The sequence below is a fragment of the Gymnogyps californianus genome, chromosome 25 (genome assembly GCF_018139145.2).
Source record: "Gymnogyps californianus isolate 813 chromosome 25, ASM1813914v2, whole genome shotgun sequence".
Classification (NCBI taxonomy): Eukaryota; Metazoa; Chordata; class Aves; order Accipitriformes; family Cathartidae; genus Gymnogyps; species Gymnogyps californianus.
In genome coordinates this window covers 6,678,984-6,700,126 of record NC_059495.1, presented here as the reverse complement: position 1 = coordinate 6,700,126, position 21,143 = coordinate 6,678,984, and the positions used below count along the sequence as shown (strand labels likewise).

The following is a 21,143-nucleotide window of genomic DNA, read 5'->3' as shown; positions in this document are numbered from 1 at the left end:
GCCAGAAGAAATGGTGCTTCTAAGAAAACTACTTCTTTCTTTTTACTGCACACCTACAATCAGAGAAATATTCCCCCTGTTGTCACAGGCAGAATCTCTATGCCTGGCACCAGGCAGGTGTAAATCTACTTTCTGGTGAGCATAGCAGTCAACATGCCTTGCAATCCATCATGTTCATCTCTCCATTGTAAAGTTCTCTAGAGGAATACTGGAAAAGCTTCCTTGAACCTGCCTCACCTCTCTCCTAGAGAAATCATCTTCCTCATTCCAACAAACCCAATCCCCAAGCAATATCATCAAAATCCACAAGTTTCCCAGGAACCCAAATCAAAGCACTCTGTTGAATAACAGAGAGAATTAGCCAGAAGTGACATAATGTGTGTTGCCAGAGACAAAACTCTTACTACTATCTACAGCACAATCAATAGCAGGTATTTCTTCTCCCCCTCGCCCTACTGAGCTGAATTAAACAGTTAACTAAAAGATCTTTCTGGCTGCAAACCAAACCTTGCTTCCGACATAAATTCCCATAAAATTGCGATGCCTACCATTTCAGAACTAGCAGCCAAAAAGAAAAACCCAGTCTGTCTCCAAAGGAAACCACCTTTAGTCACTAGCTAATTGACCCTGGTGAATATAATACCAGACATTTGGAAATAGGCACTTTGATATACAAAGTACACATGCCCGCTCTTGTGTGTTATTCATTACACCACAGGCTATTCTCAAAAAGGGAAAAGTAAATATCTTCCACGTTACTGTTCAAAGCAAAGCTAATTCAACGTAATGATGGGTTTCCATAGCCACATTTGGTATTTCTGAAATACAGTAACTTCAGGGTTCTGATAGGATTCTGGCACGTTTGGTACTTTTAAAAAAAAAAAAAAAAAAAAATGCTACTGACCTTCCACCTATCTGCAAAGTAGCACATTTTTCAAAGTTCCCAGCCAAATGTGGAGCATTTCAAACTCTATGAATGGCTCCAGTTTAATTTGTTGTTGTTGTTTGGGTCTGTGTTGATTAACACATGTAAATAAAGGCATCTGGTGTTACCTCTCTCTATTTCCATTTCACACCCTATTAAAGTCTGATTTCACAATTAATTGAAACCAAAACGAGATTATTCAGAAATGAATCCTCTCTGGCAGCCTTTGCCATGCTGAGGTCTAGTCACTACCCGGGGAGACGCAGCCCCCCTCCTGGCAGTATTGAGAATGAAACATTCTGGATATCGCACAACGATATCAAAAACAGCGTTGGAAAAGGAAGCGAGTCTGCAACCAAATCACTCCCATTATACACTTTTCAGAACAAGAGAGGGAAGGATTCTTCTGTCCTACTGACAGGAAAAACTATATTCTTCCATGTGCAGAATTTAAGAGAGACAGCTAAGAGATCAAAGTACAAATGAAGACAGCGTGAGCAATGAAGTAATGTTTCTCCTGCACCGAGTCTATTCAACAACGGGTCCAAAGAACAGCAAAGTTAGATTCAAATGGCCTCCAATTTGGTAAGGTTAGGGATTTGAACTCAGCATGGATTCATAACTGTATTTCATAAGCCACGAAAGCACAACAGTAACAACAAACTGGATATAAACACCTACCAACCACTGGACATGCTCTAAACCCCAGAAACTAATTTCTGACACACACATAAATGACACAAAATCAGCCCATGACCACAGAAAACTCCTCCTCAAGCTGGGCACATTATCACTGTTTCTCCTGCCCTCTTCTACTCCCCAGCCCATCCTCACTCCAAAAAATCCCAAGCAATCGTCAAGATGAGAATTTTGAAAACTGGAAGTTCACGATGCTAAAATTTTATTACAACCACCTCCACCAAAAGATGCAGCTGCTTGAAGTAGCCTGGAATTAGATGCACAGAGAAGACCACTGCTGTCATGAATTTCCAGAGTATGAGAAGCCTGATAGCCCTTTGCACACTAGATGGCATTGCACTACAAATTATTGCAGGGATTAGGCACCCATTCGGGTTCCTAAGGAAAACACCGGCAAAATTATCTTCCTGCTCATGTAGTCCCGTTCCTTCGTGAAAGTAAGGCTCAGCACAACTGTGTGAATATTTACAGTGTCAGAACAATGGAGACGGCTCTGTAAGAGGAACCAGCCACTTGGTGGCTTCAGGCAAAAACAAAGAGGCAGTTAAATTAAAGGAGCTGCTTCGTTTATTTATTTATTTAAAAGAAAAGTGGCTTTGCCACAAAACAAAGCGTCCTTTCTTTCACTGTCTACCCCTGGACAAAACAGGATACTTACTTTGGCTGCTGCCAATCAACATGCACAAATGCAACATTCCCCTTCATCGTACGATAGGGACCGTTTTTATAGTCAGCCCATTCAGGAACTACTTACACAGAAAAGCCACTTGAATGGGCCAAGAATGAGATTGCTTTACAGTTTTCGTCCATCATTTTTAAACTGGCTCGTTTTATATGCTGGCAACATATGTTAAGGATATAAACCACCTAGAACTTATAATATGTTGTTTAAGCTTATTGAGAAATGCATTCATCCATACTCAAAAAAAGACTAAGCCAGTGAATATAAATTTTTTTACAGCTATATAAGATATATATACTTTTTATCTTCCTGCATACGGCATTTCATAAAACTGCTGACTTTCAAGGAAAGTGCATTAAAATCACTGAGTTAGTTATGACTGCCTTTTCTTCTCTGAGCTCCAAAATCCATTAAATTCTGTGGGAGGTCAGTGACAGTTTTAGTCATAGTCTACTTTTCCATTTGCTGGAAACAAGCATATTATTCCTCTGAGAGAACTGAAAATTGATACAGTCCTGTCATTCCAGGCTATTAGTCTCTCACTCGCTCACTTTTTCTGTTTTCTCCCCCACTAAATCAATATTAACTTTTTTCCCCACACTGATAAGAATCAAAATCACTGGAAAAAATGCCTTATATACCTGAAATATCAGCAGGAGTTCCAAGGGAGGAGAAGGAACAACAAAAAAACCCAGAAACCTCAATTTTGATGGGGGGAAGAGTATTGTGGCAATGAGAAGCTTAATTTGCTTAAGGTAGTCATTGATCCTGTCTCACTGTCACATTTTCTAAGTATCTAGTGCAGATAGGTTTATGCTATGATTTCTCACCTTCATGTCATCCCAAGAGAGGTATTCATGTTATTTCTAATGCACAGGCCAAATCAAGAACTGTGCTGTGCTGAGTAACATTTCTTATTTTGCATTTATAGAGAACCAGTAACAAGGAACCAAGCTCCTAAGAGCAAAGGCAGTAAACAAAACTTAATAATGCACATAAGGGAAAAACAAACATACCCTGAAGGGCCCTGAAGGCAGTAGCCTGGTAGTACCATATTTAGAGGTGCAGGACATGAATAAATCTGAAATCTCATTAGGAACTGTACCTCCTGGCTTTTATGTAAGCAGTTCTGTTGGCATGCAGCTCCAACCCCTACCCCTTTTAACAAGCAGGACCCACTGCTCAGCAAGGAAGGGAGGTTAGAGGAAGCAAAACCAGCATTCATGAAACTGCAAAACAATGCTACCCATAGGTGATACACAATCTCCTCCTAACATCCTCCTTTCCACAGACCCGTCTGTCCGGTAACGCCATAGGCTCAGGAGAGCATTTCAGCTTATCCTGATGTGTTCCTGAAGTCTGATTTCAAATCAGTCATTGTTACCTTCCAGGAGCACTGGAAAACCTGGCCTTTACTCCATGTTCCCCGTTTTACCTCTCCATCACCAAGCATAGAGGGATACATATTCTTCGAACTACTGCCTGCAGGTATACAGCGCCCTTCTAGACTTGGATAAAGAGAATAAGATCAACAAGATGACCAAGTCTACCTTTGCGAATGATGAAGTAGACTCTATAAATGAGAATAAATAATGCTGACCCAATTTGCACAAGTATATACTTCCACTGCAAGTCTGGTCTGCAGGGTCTTCGAAAGCCTTATACAACAAAGATGAATGAACCTGTCAGCATTCAGTAGATAAGCAGCCACCATTAAAACTTTTTAAAAAGCTTCAGAAACAGACTGTAAGCAAAAGCAAACAAGTTTTGCACATCACATATATGCAAACCACATCTTTCTGAGAAAGAATTTGCAGGACTAGGACTATTTTCAAGACAGAAAGCAGTGAGGGGGGGAAATCAGTGTTACTACAACCACATCTGAGAACTCCTTCCCCAGAAAAAGCATTATTTATTATCTGGCTAAATACCAACTTCTCTTGCTGACAAGAGGAGCAGCAAATGAAGGAAAATAATCTCCCCTTAGTTGGCAGGAGGAAGTGATAAAAGCTGAAGGGAAGCTTACTCCATTTCCTCCCATGACCCCAGAAGTGGGAAAGATCAACAACCACTCATCTTTACAAATCAGGCTGTGTGAAACCCAGCGCTTTTGGCATTTAGCTATGCCTACATCCCCCAGTTTTACATAAAGGTTAGTCTATGACTAAACTGACCACTGAAAGCATTTTAATATAACACAGACACAGCACAGAGCTATAGGACTCCCAGTGCTTTCCAATACAGCCTATGACCTTTAGCTACTTGCCGATTACTTTGCCAAACTTCGGCTGAGGGGGAAGGTGCAAGCACGATTTTGCGCACGCATGCATGCACGTACATGTATGAGAAAGAACGTTTTAAAATTTCACATCTCAAATCCCGCCCCCCCGCTCTATTTTTTTAAACGAAGAAAATGAAAGTCCATGTTCCACAGCTGGGTTCAGAGGCACAGTGCAAAGCTGACACATGTTTTATATCACCACATGCATTTTTATACAAAAACTTGAGCAAGTGCTAAAGCATGGAATAGACTAGATGGAAGCATTTCCCCTCAACTACTCCCTTCTGGGAAAGGGGGGCTGGAAAATGAGCAGAAGAGGTATGTGGTCAAACTGATTTTCTAAAAAGAAAAGTTTTTCTAGGAGTAAAAACAAAAACTTCCCCCCTTAGCCAGATGTTGCATAAAAACTTCAGCCAGACTAAAAAAATCTGGCTTTAACACGAAACTCCAAAGGGACACACAATGCTTGTATTTATTGCATCTCTTCTGCTCTTCATGTGCACAAACCCATGCAAATGCATGGTTCTTGTCTTCTGCTACTCACATACCCGTCCTGTATTCTTACAGCTCCAGCTAGTGTCTTCCCACGTCATGGTTCACCAGCAAGTATGCTGGGGGACAATGCTGTGCCCTGTACAACTTCTCTAGTATCGCCAATTGCTTTTCCTTTGAAGAAAGGAGTGTCCCAAAGTATCTGCAGGCTTTAGGCAATATACAACTCACAGTAGTATACAGAATTCACAATACAGCTGACAAGTAACTCAATAGTTGTAACAGGTCTAAGGCCTAAATATTTTCTACATATTGAAAAAAAATTGACTATACACTGCAGGTGCTTACCTGCTCTGAAAAGTAAATATTGCCCAAATGTACACTAGTTGCAGAATGAGCATAAATCAGTTAAGACAAGGTGCTGTAAAAGCCCTCCCTCCCCCCGATGCTTTTATATGAGATTTTACATTATGCTGTAATCCGTGTGGTTATACTCATGCCATACATACATGCCATACATACTAGCGCATGTACAGCAATGATGATAATGCTGAAAAAGAATTGGGGATGGGGCTACTGAAGAGGAGGAAGACAAAGGACAGACACAAGGCCCATTTCTGCCACATCCTGGGAAACTTCCAGGATCTATCAATTCTGATAGTGAAAACAGGATTAATGTCTTTATCATTAGCAATAACATTCTTCCTACCAAAACAGAGATGCTAAAACCTTGATAGAGGTCCATACGGGTACCAGTACATAGATACCATTATTCCAGCAACACACCCCGATGCCCTAAAAAGAGTGGGTTGTTTCAGTTTTATCTCAACCAAATTAATGAGGAAAATCTCTAAGAGACTGAAAATTAGATGTTTCATCCGAGGCCTCCATAATCCACGCTCAGAAATTGCCTAATGGCTGATATACGGTTCCAGCCTCAGTTCTGGTGAAAGGCACTACTCAGCAAACACAAAGCTGCTATAATGCAGCCATTAAGAATGAAATAGTTGACACCACTGTCACCAATTTTCAGTTCTGAAAATAAATGAGTTGGGAAAAAAGATTGAAATAATCATGTTGAAACCTTAAGTCTTAAGCAATTATGTGAGAAACTCAAGTTTCTTTAAACAAACAAGTTTCTTCACTCTTGTTGAGAAATGCTTTAAGATACTTGTACCCTTAAAGGCTTGCACAGAAAAATCCCTAATGAAAAGTGAAACTTATTTTGAAATTCCATTATCTTAGAAAGACTGGAGCTGTCAGTCCAGGAAAATCAAACTCATTACATTGTACTGAAAAGTGCAATGCTCTTAAATATTAATTGCAACCTTATGACTACCAGAAAATGAAGGGAGGTGGGGTTTTTTTAGAGCTTTTCTGAGCCTTGTCAGTCACAAGATGCTAAAGATGGATTCCTGCTAAATTTTGACCTGAAGCGAAGCTCTTAGTTCACTAAATAAGCCCCAGAGTAAGGGCTTACTTACAGCTAGTCAGTGAGGTCAAATAGACAAATCTTCTTGAGTAAGGAGAGAGGTGCCAGGAAAATAATAGGAATATTCTCCTCGTGTCCTGAGGTTGCCCCCCAGCACTAGGGAGGCACCTCAAAGATCAGGCAGGCGGGAGAGGAATTGCACAGCACAGTACCAATTGAAAAATAGCATGCGATCACATAAATAGAGACTGTATCATGAAGCACAACAGCAGTGTGCCATCCAACCTTTGACATTTCGTGTCACTTGCAACCATGAGCACTTCATCAACACTGTTTTTCCAGCAGTTATATGTAAATGTATTGCAAACTCAGACACGGACAGGCCAACTGGAAAACATGAAACTGTATTTTCCAGAACACAAGTACACCCCATTATTTGCCTGCCACAGATTATTTATATCATGTGGCAAAAGCAGTATATCATGTATGTTTCCAAAATCCCAGGGGAGGAAGAAAAATGCTTTCACAGATAAAAGAATGCAGCTTCTATATGTTGACTCAGTGAAGAGCAGCAAGAACAGTAAAGCAAAACGCCTTAAATTCATGGTATTAAAGAAATTATCTTGGAAAGGCTTAATAAATAGGATGACCTTTACTTTTGTGAAGTAGTTCATAAACAGTGTCTTGTTTTTTTGATCGATGTGTCAAAACCTTAATTGGTTGTCTCCAGAGTATGGACTTCAAGAGTTAAAAATAAAGGCAAACTGCATAAAGGGTCACAGACAGATCTGGAACTCTGTTTCAATTTTTAATTTAGAAAATTCTGCTAAGATGCCAGAGGCAGAAGAAAAAATAGTAAAGATCTGAAAAGAGTAATTTAACCTTTAAATTTCCCAGATGACAGTTCAGGGAAGGTGCGATTTGAACAACTCAGGTCACACTGGGAACAGGTCTACACCCTGCAGACTCTACTTGAGAACTTCTCATTGGAATTGCAGAGTTGGGCTTTTAGTTTCTAAGCATTTAATTGCACTCTCCGAAGAAAAAAGGTTTTGGTATAATCCTGCCACTGTGTAACGTACTCTTTGGAAGCTCATAAGAACCTTGTTCCTCTGACACAGTTGTTCTCCACGGAGAGGCATAAACGTGCAGCCCTCAGTCGGTCCAAATTTCTGCAGACTTCAAGGGAAATGGGTCTTTATGATTCAACTATTACCAATGTTTAAAACACAACCATGAGGATAAGAGTAATAGTCTAAACCAATCTGACGCAGCACCCCTGAAGTCACCCTGGACTGACACTGCTGTCACAGCAATGAGTATGACTCAGTTCCTCTCTGGGCAGGCGAAACAATGCTCATTATCTCAAGCTAAATGGCCAAGTGCTTAAGTCACTAGGCAAGCCATTAGTGGTTACAATGACAAATTGGGGACCTCACACAGGAAAGCACTACTTTACACATGAGAGCAAAAAGCAGAACACTTCCAGAAGAGGTCTCCAAGCAGCTCCATATTGTGGACAAATGAAAAATGTCAATTCTCATTTTGCTTTCTTATATTGGTATTTCAATTAAGTTTTGTACTAATAACTTATTAGTTTCCAAAAGAAAACAATGAATTGCCAACAATTCTGTGTAGAATAAACATTCCTCTACAGCAAGCACTGGTGCAATAACTTGTCGAAACGAGCACACACAAGATGTAAAATGCTACAGGCCTTTCCATAACTCAAACTGTCTTCAGCCATTGAACCGAGCACATTTAAATGTGAATGAACTTCTGTCTGTGGAACACTGGAGTATGCACACACAGCGTACATACCTCATAGCACAGGGGCTGAAAACCCATGCTGAAGGCCAGACTTCAAGGGCATGTTATGGTAGCAATAAGATTTAGTATTATTGCTACTGTTGCAGATAGAGTTTGTTTTACAGTGGCTGTTTTATCCTTAATCTAATCATAGCAACTTGCAAGACACATACACACATAATCCTAACAGAAAACATAATACATCATCCACATCTTAATTGTTTTTCAATGGGAAAATAAAAAATTCATCCATATGATACACAACAAAGAATTATAAGAGTACGTGGATATTTTGTTGTTAAAAATCCAAGCCTTCCCTCTCCCTTTGTTTATCTTAAAATCGTAAAAGAGAAAATTGGAACATTATTTTCCGGACTGTCTCTAAGAGTCCATGAATGGCCCAAGTTCTGCATCTTTATGACATTAGATAGGCACGAAAAGTTAAAGCCAGTTGCGAGAGGAAAGCAGTACTCCAGGACAAAAGCTTCACTGTGCCCTCTGATTCAGCATCAACACCAACCAGCTCAAAAAAGATCTTCTGCTTACTTTGAACTCCACTTAGTTTAAAGCACCTAGAAATTGAGGGATACAGGGAGGCTTAAAAGAGTTCAAAGAAATGCAGGGACCATTTACCAGGGGAAATAAAAACCACCACAGCTTGTCTGGGGTGTATTCAAAGTGCACATCACAGCTCTAGTGTTACTGCTAAAATGCATTAATAATTCAAAATGCATGCACTAGCCTAAGAGCTCACTTCTCCAAAAAGAGTTTCCAAACTCAATGTAGCTTTTATTTATTTTTAAAACAAATGGCAAAGCATGCACTAAATCAAACCATGAGCCACAAGAGAAGGTGCATGGAAGGGGACTCTGAATCAGGCTCTGAGGCTTCTCAAGTCTCACACCTTCATTATGCCTCAATAATCCTGAATTTCCTTCACCTTAGCAAGACAGCACCCTCGTCCTGATATGACACTTCCCTTTCTTTCATGCAAATCCTTTCTGCCCCAAGGTTACAGCTCCCAGTGGGTTCCCTGCCCATTCCAGGATTGCTACACCCATAATTATTGCAGGACTTAGCAGATAGAGAAATATTAAATAATTCACCAGCATTTCAAAGTAAATTCCTGGACTCACGCTGTAAAAATAACAGAAGTTGTTTTGGTTTTTTGAACTACTTCAAGCTGGTAAAGGGGAACTTGGTCCAAAATCAGTTATTTTAAAGCCTGAATGTTTTGACATGTCATACTTGCAATAAATAAGGTTAACACTCAAGCACCATAAAGATCAATTATACAGCTGCACTGAATTTCATGGTAACTTAGAAGAAATTTTGTTAGTATCTAAACATAAATTGGCAGGACCAGACAATACCACCTACCCAAAAAGTGAGATTTTCTAGTAGGCAATTTGTTTTATAACCATATTTATAAGGTTCAGCAGTCTTCCAATAGAACAGAATTAATTTTAAGGCAGGTTCATGGATCCTGAACATACATGAAGTATATGGCACTATATATTTTTATTTCCAACTTAGTTATAATACTAGATTTGTAGGTATCTATTAAGCAACAGTCTTCCCTCTAAATTATCACTGACATAATTCTGAGTGTGATGGTGCCAAAAGCTCACTCTGTACTTAGAGGTGTCACTTCTGACTGCAACTCACAAACCAATCCCTGATTGTCCCGAAAAACATTTGATAGTGCTTTAAACATATGTATGCAGACCTAAACAAGGTTCTCCTCCTTCTGGGAAATAAAATATTTGAAAGGAAGAAATTTAGGATGGTGGTAGGGGAGGTCTTGCACCTTAAAAATATGTCCTATAGCAAGTAATTGAGTTTTTATTAATGTTTCTGTCATTCATATGGTAGAGGGATGGAAAGAAGGACTGCTGAGAAGAATCAAAGTTCGTTCAGTCAGTTTCAAGAGAGAAAAAAGAAGTTATACTTTAGGAGAGGGGGACTCTTGAAGAGGCTGTAAGAGCATCTCATGCTTCTTCATGTAAGTATTTTATTTTTAAAAACCACAACCATATGTCCACATGACATATAATGGAAGCATTCAATTTTATACTGCTTTACCAGGAAAACAGCAACCTGAATTTGCAGATTCTGACCAGAAATGAAAAGGTAGAGGAAGTAAGTAATTGATATCTTTGGAATCCTCAGTGGAGATCAAACAGCTTTTTGGTACGGATGCCCAGGAGAGTCGAAGGTCAGAGCCTTGCCTGCAGGACATGGAAGCAGAAGCCTCCATCTTCTGCTCATGCACCACAGCAAGGGATAAAATAACAAAACCATCAAAGTCTACAAACATGTTCAAATGCCTTCTAGACATTATAATAGTACGTGTGGGTGAGAATATGTGCCTGTGTGTATGCTTCCCCTCTTAAAATGAAAAATCTGTCTGAATCCAGACCCTTGGGAAAGTTTACATTCACAGGAAATCTTCTGCACGAATCTCTCTGTTGCAAGTAAAACAAACAACAAAACTTGGGTCTCAGCTTCGCAGATCTAGAAACATCCTCTCTGATACACGTGCAGCTACACATATTGCATTAAGAATCCTGTCACAGTACAGCAAACATTTTCACATGTAGTATCTAAATACCATTAGTTCAAGTGCTTTCCTCTGCATTTTTTTGCCTTGCAGGATAGATTATCATAGTATGAGTGCAGTGACAAGCTTCTTCCTGAGTACTCAAAGACAGCTCTTCCTTGATTTTATAATGAGAGAACAATCTTGAGTTCACCGCACCACATGCCCTTGTGTGAGATAATGTTACTGAGCGAAGCAGATGGGAAAGCAATGCTGATTTTCAAAGACTGGAAACTACCTGGAAACCAGATCACGCAACCATCACGAGTAAATGGTCTCCACAGGGTTCCAGGATACAGAGCATACCTGGCAAGACAGATGGAGCATATCTGGTCTGCTCAAATCAACACACCTTAACCAGCAAGAGATCTCAAAGCCAAGACAGTCAGGAATACAAATTTTGCAAGATCAGATTATATCCTATCCATATTTCTTCACCAGGAAATGAATGAAAACATGTATAGCTACAGGACAAAGGTACACACACACCACTGGAAAGCTAAGCTAATGAATGCACAGTTTAAAAATCTGTAGCCTAACTTGCTACCCCTGAGCTGCCAACTCTGTCATCAAACCTCAAAATTCTAGCACATAAGCACAAACTAAACAAACTACCCTTTTTGTGAGCAGGTACAGTAAACACAAAATGTAAATGTTCCCAATGATGTTTGGTTTAACAGCTAATACATCCACTGGCATGTCAAACCTCCACTGGAGAATAAAAACACATCCCTGCTTCTGTAAATCTCAGGGATCATATCAACATGAAGTTTGCTAGTTATTAAAATCACACCAGCTTGGCATGCTTGCAGATCTACGAGTACAATATTATGCTGCATTTTAACACCATTCCTGTTAACAGTATGGCTTACTATATACAAAAACATAAGGGTTTTAATTCTCTTTCAAACTATGAAACACTAGTGAAATAGGGATTATTTTTCTGGAGCCCACAGATTCTTTTCAAATTTTTAATATATTTTAATTATACATAAAATACATATTTCTGTTTTTTCAGGTCATTAAACCTCAGGGAAGAAAAATTTTCCAACACAACTCTGTTCCAGTTACTAATTAAAACAGTTTTTATACATTTCTGTGACACGCTGCTAAAGACGATTTATGATGGTGGCAAACAGCAGGAGGTCAATGCCAAAGTTAACAGCTGGGCTTATTACAGTCTTTTATAGTCTTATTACAGGCTTTTAAGATTTACTCATGCCATCAAATAGCCACTATGCACCAATAAAGACTAAAAATCCACAAACAGGTTTGCTATATTTTCAGTGTTAAATGCAGGGGAAGAAAAAATAAGCTGGATTCCTGCAGGAGGTCAACATTTTCAAATGGAGTGCCACAAGCCCCCAGTTGCAAAGAAGAGCCAAGTATGCACAGATTTCCCTGAAACCATTTTGGCCCACCAGTACTCAGCACATGAGTAAGAGAAGATACCTGTCTCAAGATACTCAAGTCTGAGAAACTGCTTATCCAAATTTGCACAGGGATATCTCTCATACTAACAAAGCAGAGAAGAAACACACGAAGCGGGGAATACTCAAAATCCTTTCATAAACAGAGCATCCCAGATTTGCTGTTTTGTCCCAGATACAGAAACACCGCGCTGGGTTCTGTTCTCCCATGACACACACCTGGAGAAATGAACTGTCCTATATAAACTCATAAAAACATCCGAAGGCAAAAGGAGAAGAAAAAAAAAGCAGAAGCACCTGTTCAACTGAATCAACAGGTAAAATCTCATTTGCTTTTAACAATTATTTGTGGGTTATAGTCTACCCTTCCATTTATACACTTAAAATAAAGGACATACACAGAATCAGACAGAGAGCTAATCTAAATAAATACTAACAGAAAAAAAACTTTCCTCCCTATGACAGGCAATTCAATAACCAGCCAGTTGAATAATGACAGACAAATTACCTTTTACTTTATAAAAAAAAGATAAAACATTTATAAATTATCGATTTCAGTAACTGTCAGTCAAAGGGAGAAAGGTGAGAGCAAAGCGTAGAATATGCTTTAAGAATGACTTAGCAGCTAAAGCCACAAGGGAACATCAACATAAGCCCAAAGCAGAGTGAAGCTGGCTGTTCCCATCCATTTCAGTATTACATCTCCAAATGCACACGAGCGTGCTCACTCCTCAGACAGACAGCGAGACAGACAGACAGACAGACAGCTCTCCCTTACCAACAAGCTCCTCTGAGCGCGTGTGTCCCCCCCACCTCACATAAGCAATCCTCCCTCTTCCTTCAGGGGACCGCAAAGGCCTTCAGCAAAATGATGACGACAGGATCAGCAGAAGAACCTGCTTAGCCTTGAAATTATATCCTGCCAGTTTTTTGAGCAGGCTTTAATAACTGGTAGACAGTTTACGTGAATCCTGCCCATTAAAGCTGGATCGCTAATAAGGCTGTTAGCTTTCTCTACAGTAAGCAACAACTGTAAAACAAGTAGTAAATGTGCGAGCAGCAATAGTAAAGTTTCACAGAGAGATACTCTCCATACTTGAAGTTACCCTTCCACTATAAAACCCATGCTGGATTCCTCTTCCACTGGAAGAAAACCAAGCAAGCTGGAATTTCACAGGTGTGATCTTGTTCCAGGGAGGAATTTTTCTGAGGAGTTAGTGGCAAGCTGGATGCAAGACCAGGAAACAGAAGAATCCAAAAACTGAGGTGAACTTACTCGAATATTTTCCTAACTTTTTTGGCATCGAGAAGCTTGGTCTAGAGACTCCAAATTTTAAAAATCTGTTGATCTTGGCAGAAGACTATGGCAATTTTCAGGGAGTTGTGGTTGGAATTATTAAGTTAATAGAAGCAGTTTCCACCTACACTATGAACATAGTTGGTTTTATATACCCACGTCCTTAAAGCAGCCCTTGCAACATCTCCCTCTACCACTTTAGAAGGCAACAGTAAAGAAACCATATGGAAAAGATGGGGAATGGGAGGGGAAGGCCTTGGTCTAAAGAAGGGGAATGTAACGTATCAGAATATGGTGAAGTCATTTTGGTGGGAGATTAACAGCATCCAGAGACGAAAGGCTAAAAAGGAGCACTACTTCATATGCAATATGGGTATGCATGTCATAACCACTCATATATTCGTAAAGACAAAGCAAAACCCAGCAAAATTGTCTTTTATAGCACCAATACACAGCAAAATTCAGGCCAGTTTTTGTGATTTTTATTACGTATTTCCATCCCTTTAAAAGGGACTGGGGCAGGGAGACTGCTGTTTCATGTTTCGCTTTTTAAAATAAATATTTTTTTCTTTTTAAACACTTTGCAAATGAGTGAAATAAATGAAGACATTACAGCCTGCAGCTGCTCATGACTGCCAAGATACTGAAAATTATGCCCACAGAAGAGCTGTGGGAACGAACAAGCCCTCCTACACTGAAGGCAGTGAGCAGGCTTAGTTTAAAATCACCGATGGAAGGAGATTCGAGCTAAGCTGTCCGACTTCACACAGACACAGATCAGGGAGCACTCCTCCGTTCCTGTTGTTTCTAGCTGATCTATGTAGAGGACTGCTTTTAGCTGTGGCAGAAACATCTTAAACTGCCCCAGTTAACTCCAGAGGAGGGCATCTGGTCAGGCTTTACCGTTTTTGTTTCCTCTGCAATCCATCTCAGGAAAAAATCTTACTGTATAATTAACAGAGACACCTTCACAAGCACACTTCCCCTCTGCACCCCCTTCCCTGGAATACTATAAAATAAAAGAAAAAAGGCAAACCAAAAGAAGATGACCCTGAAAATATCTTCTCAACAGGCTTTGCTGACAAAAGGCACAAGAAGAACTGAGCTGCTCTTTGCAATGCTTCTAACTCTTAAGACACGTCAGGAAAATACAATTACAGGCGCAAACCACAGCCACCATTGAAAGGCTGCCCATCATCTTGGCTGGAAGGCTGCAGCTTGCCAAAGGCATTCAAACAGCAAACAATACTGCTGAGTTCCTAACAGGAATTCCTGGCAGCTGATGCCTCCGCAGGCGGAAGTGATTCTGGTTCAATTACTTCCTTTACCACTGATAACACGCTCCTACCACTTGCAATGCCAAAGCTTAACAGATAAGGAGAGGATCTTCCATGCACCCTAATCCAATCCTGTTCCGACAGGGGTTTATTTTTAGAAGGCAGCTACGTCAACGCAAACACAGAGAGACAGAGACCATGCTGTTTGAAGGGGTCAATCTGTGTCAAATGCAAGATTGCTGAAGTGATCTGAATGTGCATTACAGCACTTTCGCTCCTTTAGCAATGGGTTTTTCAGGGAGCAAAGAATATTATCTGGGAAGTGCAGAGCTGATCAGCTCTCCATATTCCATTACTAAAACCTACTCAACTAAAGATAATTTCTTAATTCTTTCAGGTGAAGAACAAAGTCTTTATTTCTGGCAGGAAGTAAAGATATTTATGGAATACCTAATCACTATTTCTCCTGTTTATATTAATGGCACATAGCACTAAGGAAAGTAAAATCACATTTGTACCATGTTAGGGGGGGAATCAGTCTACTTGTGTATAACTTAGCAATACAGAGGTTTTGTTGAAATAGTTCAATTCCTATGTATCAACAAGCCTTAAAGCTCAAAAGGCAGTGAGACTATGTGACACAACTGCTGTACTGAGACACTCAAATTACATGTGAATGAGTTACCTTGAGCAGTTCTACAGCTAAAAAACAAAACCTGGAACATGCACTCAAATCAGCCCGGGCTGAGCACCATGCTCTTGCATCGAACTTCAACTCAAACGAGTGTCTGGAAGATGCTGCACTGTTTAGTGTGTACACATCAACTCCTTCTGTGTTAGTTCAGCTATCTGCAGTACACTGCACGGTGCTGGAACAACTCAAGCCCCTAAGAAGGAAGCTTTTCCAACTAGCAGACCCTGATACCATGCTTAAATTTAATAACCTGCCTTAAAAACTGATTGTGAACTTATTTTAAGCTACGTTGGGATGATTTAGGCACTTCTGAAGTTAAATGCGTGGTGAGGCCTTCTGCCTTAATGTAACACCTGGAAGAGATGCTGAGGACTTCCAACTCCATACTTCAGCGCTTAACTGAACACTAAGATGCCCTGTACAGCAATACGTGTGCAAGCAACGTTTGCTTTGTGTATTAATGAATTGAGTTTTGACGTTCTAGAGAGAGGAGAGGCATCACAGACAGACGTTAGCCAAGAACTGTGGAAAGGCAGCTGAGCTTAAGAGAGAAGGAAGCCAGCAGAACCGACCTAACCGATGCTGAGTAATCACAATCTAGCCATGGCCTAATAACATCTCGTTTGGGAGACACAGACCATGGCGAGGCTGAACCACAGTTCTGCACCTGCTAACAAGACTCCTAAACATTTATCCAATGTTAGACTAAAATAAATCTATTATGCAGAACCTGGCTTTTCATCGTAAAATTAAAAATTATGTAGCCTTAAAAAATAAATGTGATAATAAATGTAAGGTATTTCAGCAAAATACCAGTGAATTTCTGTCACTGATGCAATCTGTAAAGCCTATCCTATAACTACAGCTTTGACGTCAACTACCTTTGCCTGGTAAACCAGCAATTTCCTGCCGATGCAACATGTGTCTTGCTGGCCAGACGCAGATAAGGTTAAAATACATTGCTGTTGAAAGCAGTATAGCAGAACACTTCTGAAGAGAAAAAGCATCCCAAAACGCACCTAGTTTTGTTAGTGTGGTGCTAGGATAAGAAGAGAACAAATCCTTTTTTATACATCTCAGAAAGTTAATTTAAAACGATCTCATGAGGTGAAATGCCAAGATATTAATACCGATTGCACCATGAGACCATATTATAAGTGACATAAACGTTACAAAACAATCTGAAATTTGGCCAGGCTGTTAATAGACAGCATTACACAATTCCTGACACAGCCAGATAATACTGCATTTCTACTATGCAAATTTTTAACAGTGAATAGATTTTGAAAGGAGTTTACACCCACTACCCCTCAGATGCAACTTGGTAATTCGCTATTAGGTGCCAAGCTGTCATTTACAAGTCACTTCAGCCTACTGCTATTCTCCAGTCTACCTTGTTATCACAAAGGAGCCACCAACGAATGCCACCTGATTAAAATGTATGAGCCCTATATGAATCTATTTTTAAATCTGTAAACTAATACTGCTGTTGTATTAATATCTTTCATTTATTTTACCATTAATACTGGTCTTCTACTAAGGAAATACTGTAATGCCCTACCCTTTCGCATTTCAGGAGCAAAGCTCTCTTCTTAAGATATTTTTATCCCTATAAAAAAGTCATTACACCATGGGGATCTATCAGAAATCTTGCTTAGAAAAAGGAAGGGACAAGAGGCACAGAGCTAGTACTTAGGGTCGGATTCACCTTATTTAAGCACGTTTTGCTTTAGGTACATGAATAGTTAAGCGTGTACGTTTTTTTTAAAGGTAGCAGTGGTGGAAACAGAGAATTGATCCCTGCAACACACACACAATCACACTTTTCTGACAGTGCCTCCCATGCTGCCGTCGTCCGCTGTTCTCCCAGCTTCACAACACAGACACTGTGAGAGAAAACAGCTCAGGGGCCTGACGTGGCTGAACAACCAGTACTGCTTTGTCTTCCTGGGCTACCTTCCCCAGTTATTGCTTTTCAGCCAGACTACTGCTCTGGTTACAGCAGTCGGTGTACTGCTAGTGCTAGAGGGACAACTGAGCAGGAGCACGGAAAGCTGTAGGTGCAGCAGTGACACCACAAAAATGAGTGCTAGACAGCATCAGCTCCTGCCCGTGGAAATTTCCCACTAGAACATGCTTCAGGTTTGTTGGCAGAACAACATGAAGAAAATCTGTAAAGAATATATTATCTCATTTTACTTCTCCTCTCATGAACATAAAAATCTCAGCATATCAACCCTACAAGTATGCCCTGCCATCTTTAAAACATTCCAAGAAATGCTTAAACCCACAAAAGAATTAAATTATTTGTCTTAAAAATGCTTTAAATACTAGTGCCATGCAAAGGTTGTAATCTCTCTCTAGCTTGCACATTGTGCTGAATAGCTCTGAATGAGGGAAAGGAAAACTCAAGAGGACCACACGATGCAAAAAACATCTGTGTGTACACAGAAACCTGCTCAACACCTACCCCAACATACAACTTCTCTCCAAAATCACTGAAAAATTAGTGGTGTCAAACCAGAAAACTATCAGGAGACTAAAAATAGGGACATAGATTAGTCGCACTATTCCTATACACAGAAACTGAAAATAAAGAAACACAGTTTTGCTTCAGAAGACTGAGGACTGCTCCTGTTTGTGTCAGCAGCCCATCTTCCAGAGACCTCGTTAAAAACTGAGCTCTTTGCACTGGTCTCCTCTTAAGCCCACTATTTTGTCTAACTTGCTCTGCCTTTGTGTGTATGTGTGTCTGCCAATGCACATATATCCTGAGCTCAGTAGAATGGACTTACTTAGAGCCATTAAGTGCGAATAATAGTAGATACGAACCCTGAATAGGACCCAAACTCCTTCTCAGTCGGAATTTTAGAGAGACAGAAAAAACAGATGCATAATTCTGCTTGCAAAACTGTCAAGTACAGAAACATGAAAGCCTGTAAATAATTCACTCTACGTTACAGGAAATGTTTTACAAATGAAAAGGTTGTAACCTCTTTTTGGCTACAAGGTTGGCAGATGCTGGAGGCATTCCTGCTTCTCTAAGTGCAGAACAAGATGTGCCCTGTTTATGAAAAACTAGCAGTGATTCTTGGTTCTCAGCCCTCCCTGGTACTGCTGAATGAAAAATGCTTCTGCCTATATTTCTGATGGATGAATCACCGTCCTGGTTTTGGCTGGGATAGAGTGAATTTTCTTCCCAGTAGCTGGTATAGCGCTGTGTTTTGGATTTAGTAGGAAAATAACCTTGATAACACACTGATATTTTCAGTTGTTGCTAAGCGGTGTTTATACTAACTCAAGGATTTTTCAGCTTCTCATGCCCAGCCAGCAAGAAGGCTGGAGGGGCACAAGAAGCTGGGAGGGGACACAGCCAGGACAGCTGACCCAAACCGGCCAAAGGGATATTCCACACCATAGGACGTCATGCCCAGTATATAAACTGGGGGGAGTTGGCCGGGAGGGGCGGATCGCTCCTTGGGAACCAACTGGGCATCGGTTGGTGAGTGGTGGGCAATTGCATTGTGCATCACTTGTTTTGTATAGTCTAATTCTTTTAGTATTATTACTGCCATATTATTATTATTATTATTATTATTTTTCTTCCTTTCTGTCCTATTAAACTGTCTTTATCCCAACCCACGAGTTTATTTATTCTGCCCCCCCCCCCCCCCCCGATTCTCTCCCCCATCCCACTGGGTGGGGGAGTGAGCGAGCGGCCGCGTGCTGCTTAGTTGCCAGCTGGGGTTAAACCACCACAATCACAAAGGAGTTAAGCCTGCACACTTCTAGAAATGCAACTCAGGCTGACTAGCAATTTCTTGTATTCTGATGACACAGCTGCTGCAATGCACAATGCAGAGCTAAGATAACATGAAGAGAACGGATAAATTTGAATTATTTATATTTACATAAATACGTTCACACAATTGTTTAAAGATACACACACACACAAACTAAAAATATGCATGCAGTTATTATAGATGACTCAATAATGAATGTTTGATGCAGTCTTAAAACAGTGACATCAGTCAAATCCAGTGGAAATAAAATCATCTCCAACCTCAAAGGGCTGGCCACATGGCTGAGTACAGATTCTGGCCCAGTACATGGAAGCAATTCCAAATAAAGGGATCCTCCTGCTTTAACTTCTTAGCACTAAACATTTTGCAGCAAACTAAACAGACCTTAGTGGAGGTCCCTCTACCGCCTCCCCCACCAGGTCAGTTGGCAGCCAAACACAATTATCTTTTGTATGTAAAAGAAATTTGAAACTCACCTGTATGTTGCCAAAGTCCACGTTTTCATAATGGAAATGTGCACATTCAGCCATCTTCGGGAAATGACCCTTTGTAAAGGATAACCTGAAGCACATCAAAAGCACACCATAAGATAGATGCAAATCACTGAAACAATGCTCAGCATCAAGTGCTGTTACAAATATAAAATAATAACGACTTTCTCATCCTAAAGCCAAGGGAACAGAGGGATTTGTTGATGCGATGCACCAAAACAGTGGAGAAAGGAACTGAGAAGGGAAAACTAAATTGCAAAGTGGCTTTTATCATTGCATCCTTAAAGAATTGTGTGGCATTTCATCAACACCAAAGCCCACATCTTTAAGAAATGGTGCAGGGACAAGCCGCTCTACCTTTACAAATGCATTTTTGCAGTGCAAATAAACAGCCTTACACGAGACACATAGGAAAGTAGAACTTTACCTGTGAAAGGCATCACAGCCCATCAGTCCCGGGTTGATGTATCTGAGGGTGCAGAACAAACGCTATTTATCCTTTGCCTTTTTAAAATTCAAAAGTGAGGCATAATTATTCCCAAGTGTCTCCAGTTACAATGATGGCCGACGGGGAGATCCTCTGGCTCTGCAACATGCTCTTGCTTCTGCTGAAGCTATTATAGACTCCTATAGATATTTCTGGTGGTGAGCCAATGAGATTGTCATTATCTAGCTCTCTCTTCCCACGGGAATATAAGTGGGAAGTGAGATGCAGCATCTGGCTGCTCAGCACTAGAACAAAGAGCCATTTCCCTTACAGCATCCGAGCACTACAGGGAGGTGATCTGAATGCACAGATCAATCAATATTGGGGAGTTCTGGTCCTCAAGTCAGCATTCTTAGCAAAGACAAGTCAAGTAATATCGATTACTTTTGATCCCCTTTGCAGGTTAGAGGTTTGAAACCTTAGCTGCAAGCATAAGTTGGATTACATTCTCTGGGAGAGAATGAGAGAGAGAGAGGAAGATAGTGTAAGCCCACAGGAAAAAAATATCTGGGAGATCAGAGAAGAAAAAAATACCCCTAAAAGAGAAAAATTGTGCAAAATTCTCAAACGAAGAGGTACAGGGCAGAATGCAAAAAAAGGAAAAGAGAAAAAATATCAAATAAAAAATACATCTAGGCCACCCACTTGTCCTGGTTTAGCTTCCCAGAGCATAGGGAGACAGGGAAAATTATCTCATTTATACGTCGCCTGGGCTTCTCTTTAGGTTTTTTATATATATGTC

The 21,143-nt window shown here is 40.3% G+C and overlaps 1 protein-coding gene across 1 annotated transcript in view; it reads right to left on the bottom strand.

The window, feature by feature from the left end:
* Window positions 1-21,143, bottom strand: part of ARHGAP32 (Rho GTPase activating protein 32) — a 188,814-nt gene that overhangs the window by 118,808 nt on the left and 48,863 nt on the right. The window contains exons 4-5 of the mRNA XM_050910928.1: window positions 20,342-20,383; window positions 19,900-19,984 (exon numbers count right to left, since the gene is read on the bottom strand). Coding sequence (XP_050766885.1) covers window positions 19,900-19,984; window positions 20,342-20,383 — 127 coding nt within the window. The remainder of the gene's footprint in view (window positions 1-19,899; window positions 19,985-20,341; window positions 20,384-21,143) is intronic.